We start from the raw sequence: 14596 nt of genomic DNA on the forward strand, positions 1-14596 counted from the left end.
AAAGGGGTGGAGAATTGAGAAGATCAGGGTAGTCTGTTTATAGAGAGCACTTGGTAGTAAAAAAAAAAAAATTGTTTTGCATTTTAGCCAAATCAAAATATCCTGCTAGTATAGGGCTTTCAAAGACCAATCCCCGTACACGCTGGGCCCTGTCCAGGAGATATCCATCATCCTGAGGCCCTCTTTTCCCTCTCCCTCTTGAAGCCTGGCCTGCTGAAGCAGCATTTGCATTAAAGAGGAGTGGGAGAGTGTGGACCTCTCACACTCTCCCTGACCTGCCTCATCCAGCTGTTTCTCCCTTGCCGTTGAACTTGCCGCACAGAACCACACCTCAGGAGCTGTGTCCCTCGATTGACCTTTTCAGGTGGCAAGTCAGGTTTCACACATGCATTTCCAGGTGGAAAGGCTCTTGGCATTTTGGGTGGGACAGTTCTTGTGGGGACTGTCCTGCCTTTTGCAGGACCCCTCACATTTCTGGCTGCACTTGCAAGATGGTGGAGCGTCCACTCCCCCAGCCTTATGACCACTAAATGCAGCTCTACACATTTCCAAATCCCATGGCCCCCCGCTGTGCAGTGAGAGCCACATTGACACATAGGCCACTGGCAAATGCAGGATATCAGAGGTGGCTGTCCACACATGTCCTTCAGGTGTCCCTTGTTGCCCTTGTGTTGAATCAGGGCTGTGCTGTAGCCTTGCCAATGGACTGGTTCTCAAGGGTCTCTCAGCCCCGTGAAGACCAGGGTCTGTAGGGGCCGTGTGGCTGTCTGCTATGGCCAGTTCTCTCGGGGGGACATCTATAGCTGGGAAGACTCCAGGGCCTACAGACTTGTGCATCCTTGTGGAATTCATGGTCTTTCACAGTGAGCAGCCGCTCTGATTTTTAACTTTCTTTGCTGTTTTCAGACTCAGTGTGAACCAGATCACCGACAGTGGGGTGAAGGTGCTATGTGAAGAGCTGACCAAATACAAAATTCTGACATTTTTAGGGTATGTATTTCTCAAGAACACTGCCACAGCTACATAGTAAGAATACAGAGCAGCAGGAGGTTGCCATTCCTATGGATCACTGGGTGGTTGAGACTGATGGCCCCAGGGTACCAGGAAGAGCACTGAACTGGGAGCCAGGAGTCCTGGGTCCTGCTTTTGGCTCGGCTAGCAGCCCACTCTGAGCAAGCCAGGAAACCTCACTGAGCCTCAGCCTTCTCATCCCCCTTGTATAATTGGGATCCTAATAGAGTCAGATAGTTTTACAGGTGGTGACTGCTGTAATGATAGAATTCCTGGGGATATGTTTTATTGACGTGAGAATACTGTTCATGTGGTAGATTTCACTATGGCGGGTCCGTGATCTGTCATCCAGAGCCCTTGGGGCAAGACACGAATCAGAAATTCGTGCCCGTGCTACCTAGCAGTGACATGACCAGTGGGATCTAGGGCAGTACCCCATTTTCAGATACTTTTAACATTTCTGCAGCAAAAGGTATAAACATTCAAACCAGTTGGGATAAAGACCATGAACAGCTCCACGTCGGTTGCCAAAATAGTTAGGAAGAAGTTTGGGTTCTCAGAGCCTTTGGGGTTTTGGGGTTTGACAGGAGAGACTGTGGGCCACAGCGCCGCCAGCCCCACGGCTGCCGTTGACTCTCTGAGCTGGAGCCAGCCCGTCAGCTTCCTTGATCCTCAGTTTGCTCAGCTGTCATATGAGAGCACTGAAGCCCTGAATCCCAGCTTGCCTTTTGGCTCTGGAGTTCTGCATGACTGTGGAACACTGGAAACCTGTCTCCTTACCACTTTCAACTCCTTTCTGCCTTACTGTTGAATTGGTGTCAAGTGGTAAAGTGACAAAAAAGGTAGACACTGAGTTGGTTCTAATGCTTAGAAACTTTTACCCCTTAAGATGCCAATCGTGATCTTAATCTGAAAATACCCCTCAACTGCCATTTATCGAGCACTTACATGCGAGGGCTTGGGATGATCTCATACAATCCTCATAACAACCCTGTGAGGGAGCCGTAATTCTTACCCCTGTATTACACATGGAGAAACTGAGGCACAGAGAAGCTCGGTACCTTGCCCCAGGTCATAAAGCTGGGGAATGTGCAGAGTTGGCCTTGAACCCAGCCTGAGACCCCACAGCCCCAAACTCAGGCCTCCACGTGCCCTTCCTTTCTCCTTTTGACCTAGACTTTGTAAATCAGCAGACAGCCCCCACTCACTTTAAAAAATGGGGTCCTAAATTCTCACGGCCATGCTTTCTCTCAAAGCTTATACAACAACCAAATCACCGATGTCGGAGCCAGGTACATCGCCAGAATCCTGGATGAGTGCACAGGCCTCACGCACCTGAAGTAAGTGGGGTGGGCACAGCGAGCGGGGTCTTCAGTAGCTTCTCCTGGTCACCCTTCATTGTTCAAGCAAAGAATAAATGCCACCCTAGAGCTGCCTTCTGCTTGCCCCAGGGCCAAATCAGGTCAAATCAGGACACCTGTGTGTAGAAGGCGAGCTGTGGGTGGGTGAGGCTCGGTGTTTGGAAGGGCCCCCTACCATGGGTGGGGGGAGAGTGTGGCATTTTGATTTCATTAACTCCTAACGGGAAGAAAGGCCACAACTATCACCCTTTCTGCAGATCGTTTTCCCCTGAGGAAGTCCCACATTGTCTTCGTCCATTTTGGCTTCTGTAACAAAATACCATAAACGAGGTTGCTTATAAACACGAGATTTATTTCTGACCGTTCTGGAGGCTGGGGAACCTTAGGATTGAGGCGCCAGCAGGTTAGGTGCCTGGTGAGGGCCCAATGCCTTGTTCTTAGATGGTGCCTTCTCACTGTGTCCTCACGTGGTGGTGGAAAAAGGGGAAAGGGAGCTTTCTTGGACTTCACTCCTAAGTCACTAATCCCATTTGTGAGGGCTGTGATGAGTGACTTTATCACTTCCCAAAGGTTCCACCTCCTAGCACCATCACTTAGGGGTTAGGATTTCAACATATGGATTCTGGTAGGGGTAGGGGGAGGCAAACCTTCAGGCCATAACATTGCAGATGAGAGCCTGATCCCTGGCTGTGCCACAGGAATGTCCTGCCAAAGGTGTCTGAGCACCAGCCTTGGAGGAGCCTGGCGATGCTGCCCTGGTGATGGTAACCTACCCCTTGACCATTTGCAGTTGAAGTGGGAACCTTCTGGTCTGCTGATGGAAATGAGTGATGCTCAGAGGTCACTTAAAGAGCCTCCGGGGGAACTCGGGTCCCTGAGTCTCTGCAGAGACTGTGGCCACCTGGAGAGGAATCACGACTGGCTTTCCTCAGGGCTTTGGGCCCCTCCCTGAGAGGACGCCCAGGGAGGGCTGCTGTAGGTCCCAGGAGAAAGACCACCCCTCCTAGGAGGGGCTGGAGGGGCTCTGTGCCAAGGACGAGGGTGGCTGATGCTGGAGTCCCCTCACAGCTGTAGCTGACGTGTGCACGACTCTTTCTGCAGACTGGGAAAAAACAAAATAACAAGCGAAGGAGGAAAGTGTCTTGCCCTGGCTGTGAAGAACAGCAAATCCATCTTTGAAGTTGGGTGAGTAGAGACGGATGCACACGGGTGTGCGTATACAGCCTGCTCTGTGTACGGGAGCGCCTGCTGGTCTTTTCGTACATCCATCTAGCCAAAGGACTGCTGGCGCAAGCTGTGGGGCAGAGGCTACAGAGAGCCTCCATCACAGATGCCCTGGTGGCTGGGCCCCACTGGCTCCTGCGTGGGAAATGTTGTGGGAAGTCCCAGGCTTGACTGCCACTTTAATCGCATGGACTTTATTTAATTCATGCAAAAGGCAGTATTTATCACCACCAGCAAATGGAGGGAGCTAGCAAATGGAGTTTTAGCCCTATGTGGTAAACTTCCTCAGGCAGGTGTGCTTCATTTTAAGATTATATAGTCTCTGGAGGCTTTTAAAAATTTTTTATTTTATATTGGAGTATAGTTGATTAATAATGTTGTGTTACTTTCAGGTGTAGAGCAAAGTGATTCAGCTATACATGTATCTATTCTTTTTCAAATCCTTTTCCCATTTAGGTTATTATAGCATATTGAGCAGACGTCCTTGTGCTATACAGGAGGTCCTTATTAGCAGAGGTCCTTGTGCTATACAGGAGGTCCTTATTAGCAGAGGTCCTTGTGCTATACAGGAGGTCCTTATTAGTTATCTATTTAAACACAGTAGTGTGTATTTGTCAATCCCACACTCCCAATTTATCCCTTCCCTGCCCCCCACCTTTCTCCTTTGGTACCCGTAAGTTTGTTTTCTAAGTCTGTGAGTCTGTTTCTATTTTGTAAATAAGTTCATTTGTATCGTTTTTTTTTTAGGTTCCACATGTGATATCATATATTTGTCTTTCTCTGATTTACTTCACTCAGTATGATAATCTCCAGGTCCATCCAGGTTGCTGCAAATGGCATTATTTCATCCTTTTTAATGGCTGAGTAATATTCCATTGTATATATGTACCACATCTTTTTTATCCATTCTTCGTCTTTGGACATTTAGGTTGCTTGCATGTCTTGGCTATTGTAAATAGTGCTGCAGTGAACATTGGGGTGCATGTATCCTTTGGAATTATGGTTTCCTCTGGATATATGCCCAGGAGTGGGGTTGCTGGATCATATGGTAGCTCTATTTTTAATTTTTTAAGGAACCTCCATACTGTTCTCCATAGCGGCTGTACCAGTTTACATTCCCACCAACAGTGTAGGAGGGTCCCCTTTTCTCCACACCTTCATCATCATTTATTGTTTGTAGTCATTTTGATGATGGCCATTCTGACTGGTGTGAGGTGATATCTCATTGCAGTTTTGACTTGCATTTCTCTAATAATTAGTGATGTTGGGCATCTTTTCATGTGCCTCTTGGCCATGATATGATATTGCTGTGGCTATTGTTTGTCTTCTTTGGAGAAATGTCTATTTAGGTCTTCTGCCCATTTTTTGATTGAGTTGTCTGTTTTTTTGATATTGAGCTGCATGAGCTGTTTGTAGATTTTGGAGATTAATCTCTTGTCAGTTGCATTGTTTGTAAGTATTTTCTCCCATTCTGTGGGTTGTCTTTTTGTTTATAGTTTCCTTTGCTGTGCAAAAGCTTTTGAGTTTAATTAGGTCCCATTTGTTTATTTTTGTTTTTATTTCCATTACTCTAGGAGATGGGTAGAAAAAAATATTAATGTGATTTATGTCAAAGAGTGTTCTTCCTATGTTTTCCTCTAAGAGTTTTATAGCACCAGGTCTTACATTTAGGTCTTTAATCCATTTTGAGTTTATTTTTGTGATGGTGATTAAAGAATGTTCTAATTTCATTCTTTTACATGTAGCTGTCCAGTTTTCCCAGCACCATTTATTGAAGAGACTGTCTTTCCCCCATTGTATAGTCATGCCTCCTTTGTCATAGATTAATTGACCATAGGTGCATGGGCTTATTTCTGGGCTTTCTATCCTGGTCTGTTGATCTGTATTTCTGTTTTTGTACCAGTACCATACTGGTTTGATGGCTGTAGCTTCATAGTATAGTCCGAAGTCAGGGAGCATAATTCCCCCAGCTCCGTTTTTCTTAAGATTGCTTTGGCTATTCAGGGTCTTTTGTGTTTCCATACAAATTTTAAGATTTTTTGTTCTAGTTCTGTGAAAAGTGCCATTGGTAATTTGATAAGGATTGCACTGAATCTGTAGAGTGCCTTGGCTACCCAAGTCATTTTGACAATATTGATCCTTCCAATCCAAGAACGTGGTATATCTTTCCATCTGTTTGTGTCATCTTCGATTTCTTTCATCAGCGTCTTATAGTTTTCAGAGTACAGGTCTTTTGTCTTCTTAGGTAGGTTTATTCCTTGGTATTTTATTCTTTTTGATGTGATGGGAAACGGGATTGTTTCTTGAATTTCTCTTTCTGATCTTTCATTGTAAGTGTACAGAAATGCAACAGATTCTTGTGTATTAACTTTGTAACCTGCAACTTTACCAAATTCATTGATGAGCTCTAGTAGTTTTCTGGTAGTAAGTATCCTTAGGATTTTCTATGTATAGTATCATGTCATCTGCAAACAGTGACAGTTTAACTTCTTCTTCTCCAATCTGGATTCCTTTTATTTATTTTTTTCTTCTCTGATTGCCATAGCTAGGACTTCCAAAACTATGTTGAATAAAAGTGGTGAGAGTGGACATCCTTGTCTTGTTCCTGATCTTAGAGGAAATGCTTTCAGCTTTTCACCGTTGACCATGATGTTACATGTAGGTTTGTCACATATGGCCTTTATTATGTTGAGGTATGTTCCCTCTATGCCCACTTTCTGGAGAGTTTTCATCATGAACTGGTGTTGAGTTTTGTCAAAAGCTGTTCCTGAATCTGTTGAGATGATCCTATGGTTTTTATTCTTCAGTCTGTTGACGTGGTGCCTCACACTGACTGACTTGCGGATATTGAAAAAGCCTTGCATCCCTGGGATAAATCCCACTTGATCATGGCGTATGATCCTTTTAATGTATTGCTAGTATTTTGTTGACGATTTTTGCATCTATGTTCATCAGTGATATTGGAGTGTAATTTTCTTTTTTGTGTGGTAATTTTGTCTGGTTTTGGTATCAGGGTGATGGTGGCCTCATAGAATGAGTTTGGGAGTTTTCCTCCCTCTGCAATTTTTTGGAAGAGTTTGAGAAGGAGTGGTGTTAGCTCTTCTCTAAATGGTAGAATTCTGTGAAGCCACCAGGTCCTGTCCTTTTGTTTGTTGGGAGTTTTAAAAATCACAGTTTCAATTTCAGTGCTTGCGATTGGTCTACTCATATTTTCTATTTCTTCCTTGTTTGGTCTTGGGAGATTGTACCTTTCTCTAAGAATTTGTCCGTTTCTTCCAGGTTGTCCATTTTATTTGCATACAGTTGCTCATAGTAGTCTCTTTTGATCCTTTGTATTTCTGTGGTGTTTGTTGTAACTTCTCCTTTTTCATTTCTAATTTTATTGATTTGAGTCCTCGCCCTTTTCTCTTGATGAGTCTGGCTTAAAGATTTATCAATTTTGTTTATCTTTTCAAATAACCAGCTTTTAGTTTCATTGATCTTTGCTACTGTTTTGTTTCTATTTCATTTGTTTCTGCGCTGATCTTTATGATTTCTTTTCTGCTACTAACTTTAGGTTTTGTTTGTTCTTCTGTCTCTAGTGCTTTAGGTGTAAGGTTAGGTTGTTTATTTGAGATTTTTCTTGTTTCCTGAGGTGAGATTGTATAGCTATAAACTTCCCTCTTAGAACTGCTTTTGCTGCATTCCATAGGTTTTGGATTGTTGTGCTTTTCATTTTCATTTGTCTCTAGGTATTTTTTGATTTCCTCTTTGATTTCTTCAGTGATCCACTGGTTGTTTAGTAGCATATTGTTTAGCCTCCATGTGTTTGTGATTTTTACAGTTTTTTTCTTGTAGTTGATTTCTAATCTCATAGCATTGTGGTTGGAAAAGATGCTTGATATGATTTCACTTTTCGTAAATTTACCAAGGCTCGCTTTGTGGCCCAGCATGTGGTCAGTCCTAGAGAATGTTCCATTTGCACTTGAAGAATGTGTATTCTGCTGCTTTTGGATGGAATGCTGTATAAATATCAATTAAGTCCATGTAGTCTAATGTGTCATTTAAGGCCTGTGTTTCTTTACTGATTTTCTGTCTGGATGATCTGTCCACTGATGAAAGTGGTGGGGCGTTAAAGTCCTCCACCATTACTGTGTTACTGTTGATTTCTCCCTTTATGGCTGTTAGTATTTGCCTTATATATTGAGGTGCTCCTATGTTGGATGCATATATATTTACAGTTGTTACATCTTCTTCTTGGATTGATCCCATGATTATTATATAGTGTCCTTCTTTGTCTCTTGTAATAGTCTTTATTTTAAAGTCTATTTTGTCTGATATGAGTATTGCTACTCCAGCTTTCTTTTGATTTCCATTTGCATAGAATACCTTCTTCCATCCCCTCAGTTTCAGCCTGTTTGTGTCCCTAGGTCTGAAGTGGGCCTGTTGCAGACAGCATGTATACGGGTCTTGTTTTTGTATCCATTCAGCCAGTCTGTGTCTTTTGGTTGGAGCATTTAATCCATTTACATTCAAGGTAATTATCCATATGTATGTTCCTATTGCCATTTTCTTAATCATTTTGGTTTTGTTTTTTTTTTGCAGTACGCGGGCCTCTCACTGTCGTGGCCTCTCCCGTTGCGGAAAACAGCCTCCGGACGCGCAGGCCTAGCGGCCACGGCTCACAGGCCTAGCTGCTCCGTGGCATGTGGGATCTTCCTGGACCGGGGCATGGACCCACGTCCACTGCACCACCAGGGAAGCCCGAGTTTGTTTTTGTAGGTCTTTTTTCTTCCCTTCCTCTTTTGTTCTCTTCTCTTGTGGTTGGATGACCATCTTTAGAGTTGTGTTTGGGTTGCTTTTTCTTTTGTGTGTGTGTATCTATTGTAGTTTTTGGGTTTGCTGTTCCCATGAGGTTTTTTAATTTTTGAATTTTATTTTATTTGGTTTTTTATACAGCAGGTTCTTCCCCCCCCCCCCACCTCAGCAGACATTTGATTGCCAGTTAGCTTTATTTATTTATCGGGAATATACATATCAAGTATATAAAATGGAGTTTAACAAGCAATTACAAAGGAAGTACTTTGTACAACTACCACCCAAATCAGTAACCCCCAAAACTCCAAATATGCACACCCCCTTTACAACTTCACCGTCATCTTGGTCTGTAGGCAGCATCTAGTTGGGTTTTGCCTTTTTATCTAAACTGACAGTCTCTTTTTAATTGGTATGTTTAGATTATTCACATTTAATGTGATTACTGATTGGATTAAAATCTATTACTTTGCCAGCTCTTTTCCGTTTGGTCCAAACTTTTGTTTCTTTTTTCCTTTTTCTTGCATTAATGGGGATTTTTTTTAATGATTACATTTTGTTTCCACTATCGATTTATTACTTATACCTCTAAAATTTAGGTCTTCTGCCCATTTTTGGATTGCGTTGTTTAATATTGAGCTGCATGAGCTGTTTATATATTTTGGAGATTAATCCTTTGTCTGTTGATTCGTTTGCAAATATTTTCTCCCATTCTGAGCGTTGTCTTTTCATCGTTCATGGTTTCCTTTGCTGTGCGAAAGCTTTGAACTTTCATTAGATCCCACTTGTTTATTTTTGTTTTTATTTCCATTACTCTAGGAGGTGGATCAAAACAGATCTTGCTGTGATTTATGTCAAAGAGTGTTCTTCCTATGTTTTCCTCTAAGAGTTTTATAGTGTCTGGTCTTACATTTAGGTCTCGAATCCATTTTGAGTTTATTTTTGTGTGTGGTGTTAAGGAGTGTTCTAATTTCATTCTTTTACATGTAGCTGTCCAGTTTTCCCAGCACCACTTATTGAAGAGACTGTCTCTTCTCCATTGTATATCTTTGCCTCCTTTGTCATAGATTAATTGACTATAGGTGTGTGGGTTTATCTCTGGGCTTTCTATCTTGTTCCATTGATCTGTTTCTGTTTTTGTGCCAGTACCATACTGTCTTGATTACTGTAGCTTTGTAGTATAGTCTGAAGTCAGGGAGCCTGATTCCTCCAGCTCCGTTTTTTTCCCTCAAGACTGCTTTGGCTATTTGGGGTCTTTTGTGTCTCCATACAAATTTTAAGATGATTTGTTCTAGTTCCGTAAAAAAATGCCATTGGTAATTTAATAGGGATTGCATTGAATCTGTAGATTGCTTTGGGTAGTATAGTCATCTTTACAATATTGATTCTTCCAATCCAAGAACATGGTATATCTCTCCATCTGTTGGTATCATGTTTAATTTCTTTCATCAGTGTCTTATAGTTTTCTGCATACAGGTCTTTTGTTTCCCTAGGTAGGTTTATTCCTAGTATACAGCAGGTTCTTATTAGTCATCAATTTTATACACATCAGTGTATACATGTCAATCCCAATCGCCCAGTTCATCACACCACCACCACCACCACCCCCGCCGCTTTCCCCAACCTGGTGTCCATACGTTTGTTCTCTACATCTGTGTCTCTATTTCTGCCTCCCATGGGGTTTTGATATGGCAGTCTATATATGTACAAGGTTGTTTTAAGTTGCTGGCTTCTTTCCCACCTAGAGGAGTTCCTTTCACATTTGTTGCAGAGCTGGTCTGGTGGTGCTGAATTCTCTTAGCTTTTACTTGTCTGTAAAGCTTTTGATTTCTCTGTCTAACCTGAATGAGATCCTTGCTGGGTAGAGTAATCTTCGTTGTAGGTTCTTCCCTTTCATCACTTTAAATATATCATGCCACTCCCTTCTGGCCTGCAGTTTCTGGTGAGAAATCAGCTGATATCCTTATGGGAGTTCCCTTGTATGTTGTCATTTTTCCCTTGTTGCTTTTAATATTTTTTCTATAATTTTTGTCAATTTGATAACTATGTGTCTTGGTGTGTTCCTCCTTGGGTTTATCTTGTCTGGGACTCTCTGCACCTCCTGGACTTGGGTGACTGTTTCTTTTCCCACGTTAGGGAAGTTTTCAGCTATTATCTCTTCACATATTTTCTCAGGTCCTTTCTCTCTCTCTTCTCCTTCTGGGACGCCTATAATGTGAACATTGGTGCATTTAGTGTCGTCCCAGAGGTCTTTTAAGATTGTCATTTCTTTTTTTTTTTTTAAACTGGGCCAACCTTTTTTTTAAAAAAACCCCACATTTGTTTATTTATTTATTTTTGGCTGTGTCGGGTCTTCGTTTCTGTGCAAGGGCTTTCTCTAGTTGTGGCAAGCGGGGGCCACTCTTCATCACGGTGCGCGGGCCTCTCACTATCGCGGCCTCTCTTGTTGCGGAGCACAGGCTCCAGATGCGCAGGCTCAGTAGTTGTGGCTCGTGGGCCTAGTTGCTCCACAGCATGTGGGATCTTCCCAGACCAAGGCTCGAACCCGTGTCCCCTGCATTAGCAGGCAGATTCTCAACCACTGCGCCACCAGGGAAGCCCATCTTCATTTCTTTTCATTCTTTTTTCTTTATTCTGTTCTGTAGCAGTGATTTCCACCATTCTGGCTTCCAGCTCACTTATCTGTTCTTCTGCCTCACTTATCCTGCTATTGATTCCTTCTGCTGTATTTTTTATTTCAGTTATTTTATTGTCTGTTTGTTTGTTCTTTAGTTCTTCAAGGTCTTTGTTAAACATTTCTTGATTCTTCTCAATCTGTGCCTCCATTCTTTTTCTGAGATCTTGGATCATCTTTCTTATCATTACTCTAAATTCTTTCCTGGGTAGATTGCCTATCTCCACTTCACTTAGTTGTTCTTCTGAGGTTTTATCTTGTTCCTTCATCTGGGAAATATTCCTCTGCTGTCTCATTTTGTCTAACTTTCTGTGATTGTGGTTTCCTTTCCACAGTCTGCAGGGTTGTAGTTTTTGTTGCTTCTTTTGTCTGCCCCCTGGTGGATGAGGCTGGTCTAAGAGGCTTGTGCAGCCTTCCTGGTGGGAGGGACTGGTTCCTGCCCACTGGTGGGTGGAGCTGGGTCTTGTCCCTCTGATGCACAGGGCTGTGTCAGGGGGTGTGTTCAGCCGGCAGTTGTGTGGTCAGGAAGACTTTAAGCAGCCTGTCTGCTGATGGGTGGGGCTGTGTTCCCACTTGGTTGGCCTGAGGTGACCCAGCACTGGAGCCAACATTCTATTGGGTGGGGCCAGGTGTTGGTGAAAATATGGCAGCCTCCAGGAGGGCTCACACCAATGAGTACTCCCGAGAACTACCGCCACCAGTGTCTTTGTCCCCACAGTGAGCTACAGCTGCCCCCTGCCTTTGCAGGAGACCCTCCAACACCAGCATATAGGTCTGGCCTAGGCTCTTAGGAGAGGTCACTGCTTTTTTCCCTGGGTCCTGGTGTGCACAATACCTTGTGTGTGCCCTCCAAGAGTGGAGTTTCTGTTTCCTCCAGTCCTGTGGAATTCCTGTGATCAAATCCCGCTGGCCTTCAAAGGCAGATTCTCTGGGGCTCTTCCTCCTCCCATTGCCAGACCCCCAGGCTGGGGAGCCTGACGTGAAGCTCAGAACTTTCACTCCTGTGGGAGAACTTCCACTCCTGTGGGAGAACTTCTGTGATAGTTTTCCAGTTTGGGGGTTGTCCACTTGGTGGGTATGGGATTTGATTTTATCACGATTGCTCCCCTCAAACTGTCTCGTTGTGGGTTCTTCTTTGTCTTTGGATGCAGGACACCTTGTTTGGTAGGTTCCAGCATTTTTTTCATCAATGGTTGTTCATCATTTAGTTGTAATTTTGGTGTTTTCATAAGAAGAGGTGAGCTCACATCCTTCTACTCTGCCACCTTGTCTCTGGAGGCTTTTTTTTGTGTGTGCGGTAAGTGGGCCTCTCACTGTTGTGGCCTCTCCCGTTGCGGAGCACAGGCTCCGGACACGCAGGCTCAGTGGCCACGGCTCACGGGCCCAGCCGCTCCGCGGCATGTGGGATCTTCCTGGACTGGGGCACAAACCCGTGTGCCCTGCATTTGCAGGCGGACTCTTAACCACTGCGCCACCAGGGAAGCCCTCTGGAGGCTTTTTTAATTCAATTTTTTATTGAAAATACACATAACAAAAGTTACCATCTTAACCTTTTAAGTGTACAGTTCAGTGGCTTAAGTCCGTATAGTTGCGCAACCATCACCATTATCCATCTCCAGGACTCTATCTTGCAAAACAGAAACTCATTCTCCCCTCCCCTCAGCCCTGGCAACCACCTTTCTATAGTATTCTCTGTTCCTGTGAATTTGACTACTGTAGGGAGTCATATAAGTGGAGTCATACAGTATTTGTCTTCTTTTGTGACTGGCTTATTTCACTTAGCATGATGTCCTCAAGGTTCATCCATGTTGTAGCATGTGTCAGACTTTCCTTCCTTTTTAAGGCCGTGTAACAGACCATTCTATATATATACCACAGTTGTTTATCCATTCATCTGTCAGTGGACACTTGGATTGTTTCCACCTTTTAGCTCTTGTGAATAATGCTGCTATGTACATGGGTGTACATGTATCTCTTTGAGACCCTGCTTTTAATCCTTTTGGGTATATACCCAGAAGTGGAATTGCTGGATCACATGGTAAGTCTATTTTTAATTTTTTGAGGAACCACCATATTGTTTTCTGCAGCAGCTATACCATTTTACATTCCTACTAACAGTGCACAGGGGTTCCAATTTCTCCACATCCTTACCAACAACTTGTTATTTTCTGGTGTTTTGATAGTAACCATCCATACGGGTGTGAGGTGATATTTCATTATGGTTTTGGTTCAGGAGACTACAGCTTTTCATAGAGTTATGATTTTTTCTCTGACTCTAGAAGAGACATAGATAATTTTATTTGTAAACTATGGAAAATATGAACAGTATAATGGAGATCATCTCAGAAATAATTATTGTCAACACTTGAGGTCAGGTAAGCTTTCTTGCTCTCTCTCATGCAGTTTATGTTCTCTCTATACTATTTTTTTTAATATGGTAGAGGTCAAACTATCTGTACAGAATTTTATTCTACCTTTTTTCACTTAATCTCATGTCATGAGTAGTTTTCCACTTTATTCAAAGTTTGATAGCATGCAGTTTTATCTAGTACACACACTTTTTACGCAAAATGCTGAAAACTCTCATTCTGGGGTTTTAGAAGCTGTACCGGCAGGGATGTCAGCAGGCCGCTTGCCTGGTGAGAGCACGTAGCTGAGGCAGCCCCAGTTCTGTGGTGAGCCTGGCAGACTTGCTTTCTGTAGACAGTGACCCTCAGCCTTTTAGGAATAGCTGACTCTTATTATAGGCTCAGCACTGTTTGGAGTGCTTTGCATATATTAACTCACTGAATCCTCACAACAACTCTGGGAGGAAATGCTCTTCTTATACCTGCTTTACAGACGAGACTAAGGCCTCAGAGACTACCCATTACCCAAGCATGCCCAGGTGGTGGGGGGCAGGGCCAGGATGGGAGCCCAACGTCTTACCATGCAGACCCTCGATTTAGCCAGATCCTCTAAGGCTTTCTACTGTGGGGGAGAGAATACGGCTTGTCATGGCACCTCCCCACCCAAACTGCAACAATCTGAACAACATGGTTTGGTCACCTCCTCTTTACATAGCAGGGAAATTGCCGATAAGTTTTCTCAGTGTGCTTTCTGATCTTTGCTTCATGCAAGACCGACTATGTCTTCAAGAATGTCCGGCACCCCTGCACAGGGTCAAATGGATATTGGGTCTGGCACCGCCACAGGCCTTCCTTTCAAGCTGCCACCAACCTGTATATCCTGCAGGTGACATTTCAGGGATAGCTGTGAGCTTAGGCTCTGACTGACAGCTCTCCAAAAGCTCAGGGGTGAGACTTGGTTCCTAATTGTGCAGCTGTCTGATTTGATTTCTGTTCATAAGCCTTCTACTGCTTTTTTTCCTCCCGAGCAGCTCACTAAGGGGCTGGTGGAGGGGTTCATCTCCAGGCCACAGCTCCAGGGATGGAGCAGAAACATCTGTGTGTTGAGTATACACACCATGGCCACGAGCAGAAAATAAGGGATGAGCATGAGGTAACTTTCACTGTCTTCCCTCTGCCCTCAG

At 43.6% G+C, this 14596-nt stretch overlaps 1 protein-coding gene across 16 annotated transcripts in view; it reads left to right on the plus strand.

Annotated features, from left to right (window-relative positions):
• The window catches only part of NOD1 (nucleotide binding oligomerization domain containing 1), a 132681-nt gene that overhangs the window by 54116 nt on the left and 63969 nt on the right, over positions 1–14596 (plus strand). For 11 of the 16 annotated variants that reach the window (XM_022584168.3, XM_022584150.3, XM_030759803.2 and 8 more), the window contains 3 exons: positions 907–990; positions 2268–2351; positions 3474–3557. The exons of 1 other annotated variant lie outside the window; for it this stretch is intronic. In XM_022584168.3, coding sequence (XP_022439876.2) covers positions 907–990; positions 2268–2351; positions 3474–3557 — 252 coding nt within the window. 4 more of the 16 variants (XM_089917553.1, XM_089917556.1, XM_089917554.1 and 1 more) reach the window with 4 other exon arrangements.

Source organism: Delphinapterus leucas, chromosome 9 (genome assembly GCF_059928025.1).
Source record: "Delphinapterus leucas isolate spDelLeu-1000000601 "Yukka" chromosome 9, BTC_Dleu_Yukka2, whole genome shotgun sequence".
NCBI classification, from domain to species: domain Eukaryota; kingdom Metazoa; phylum Chordata; class Mammalia; order Artiodactyla; family Monodontidae; genus Delphinapterus; species Delphinapterus leucas.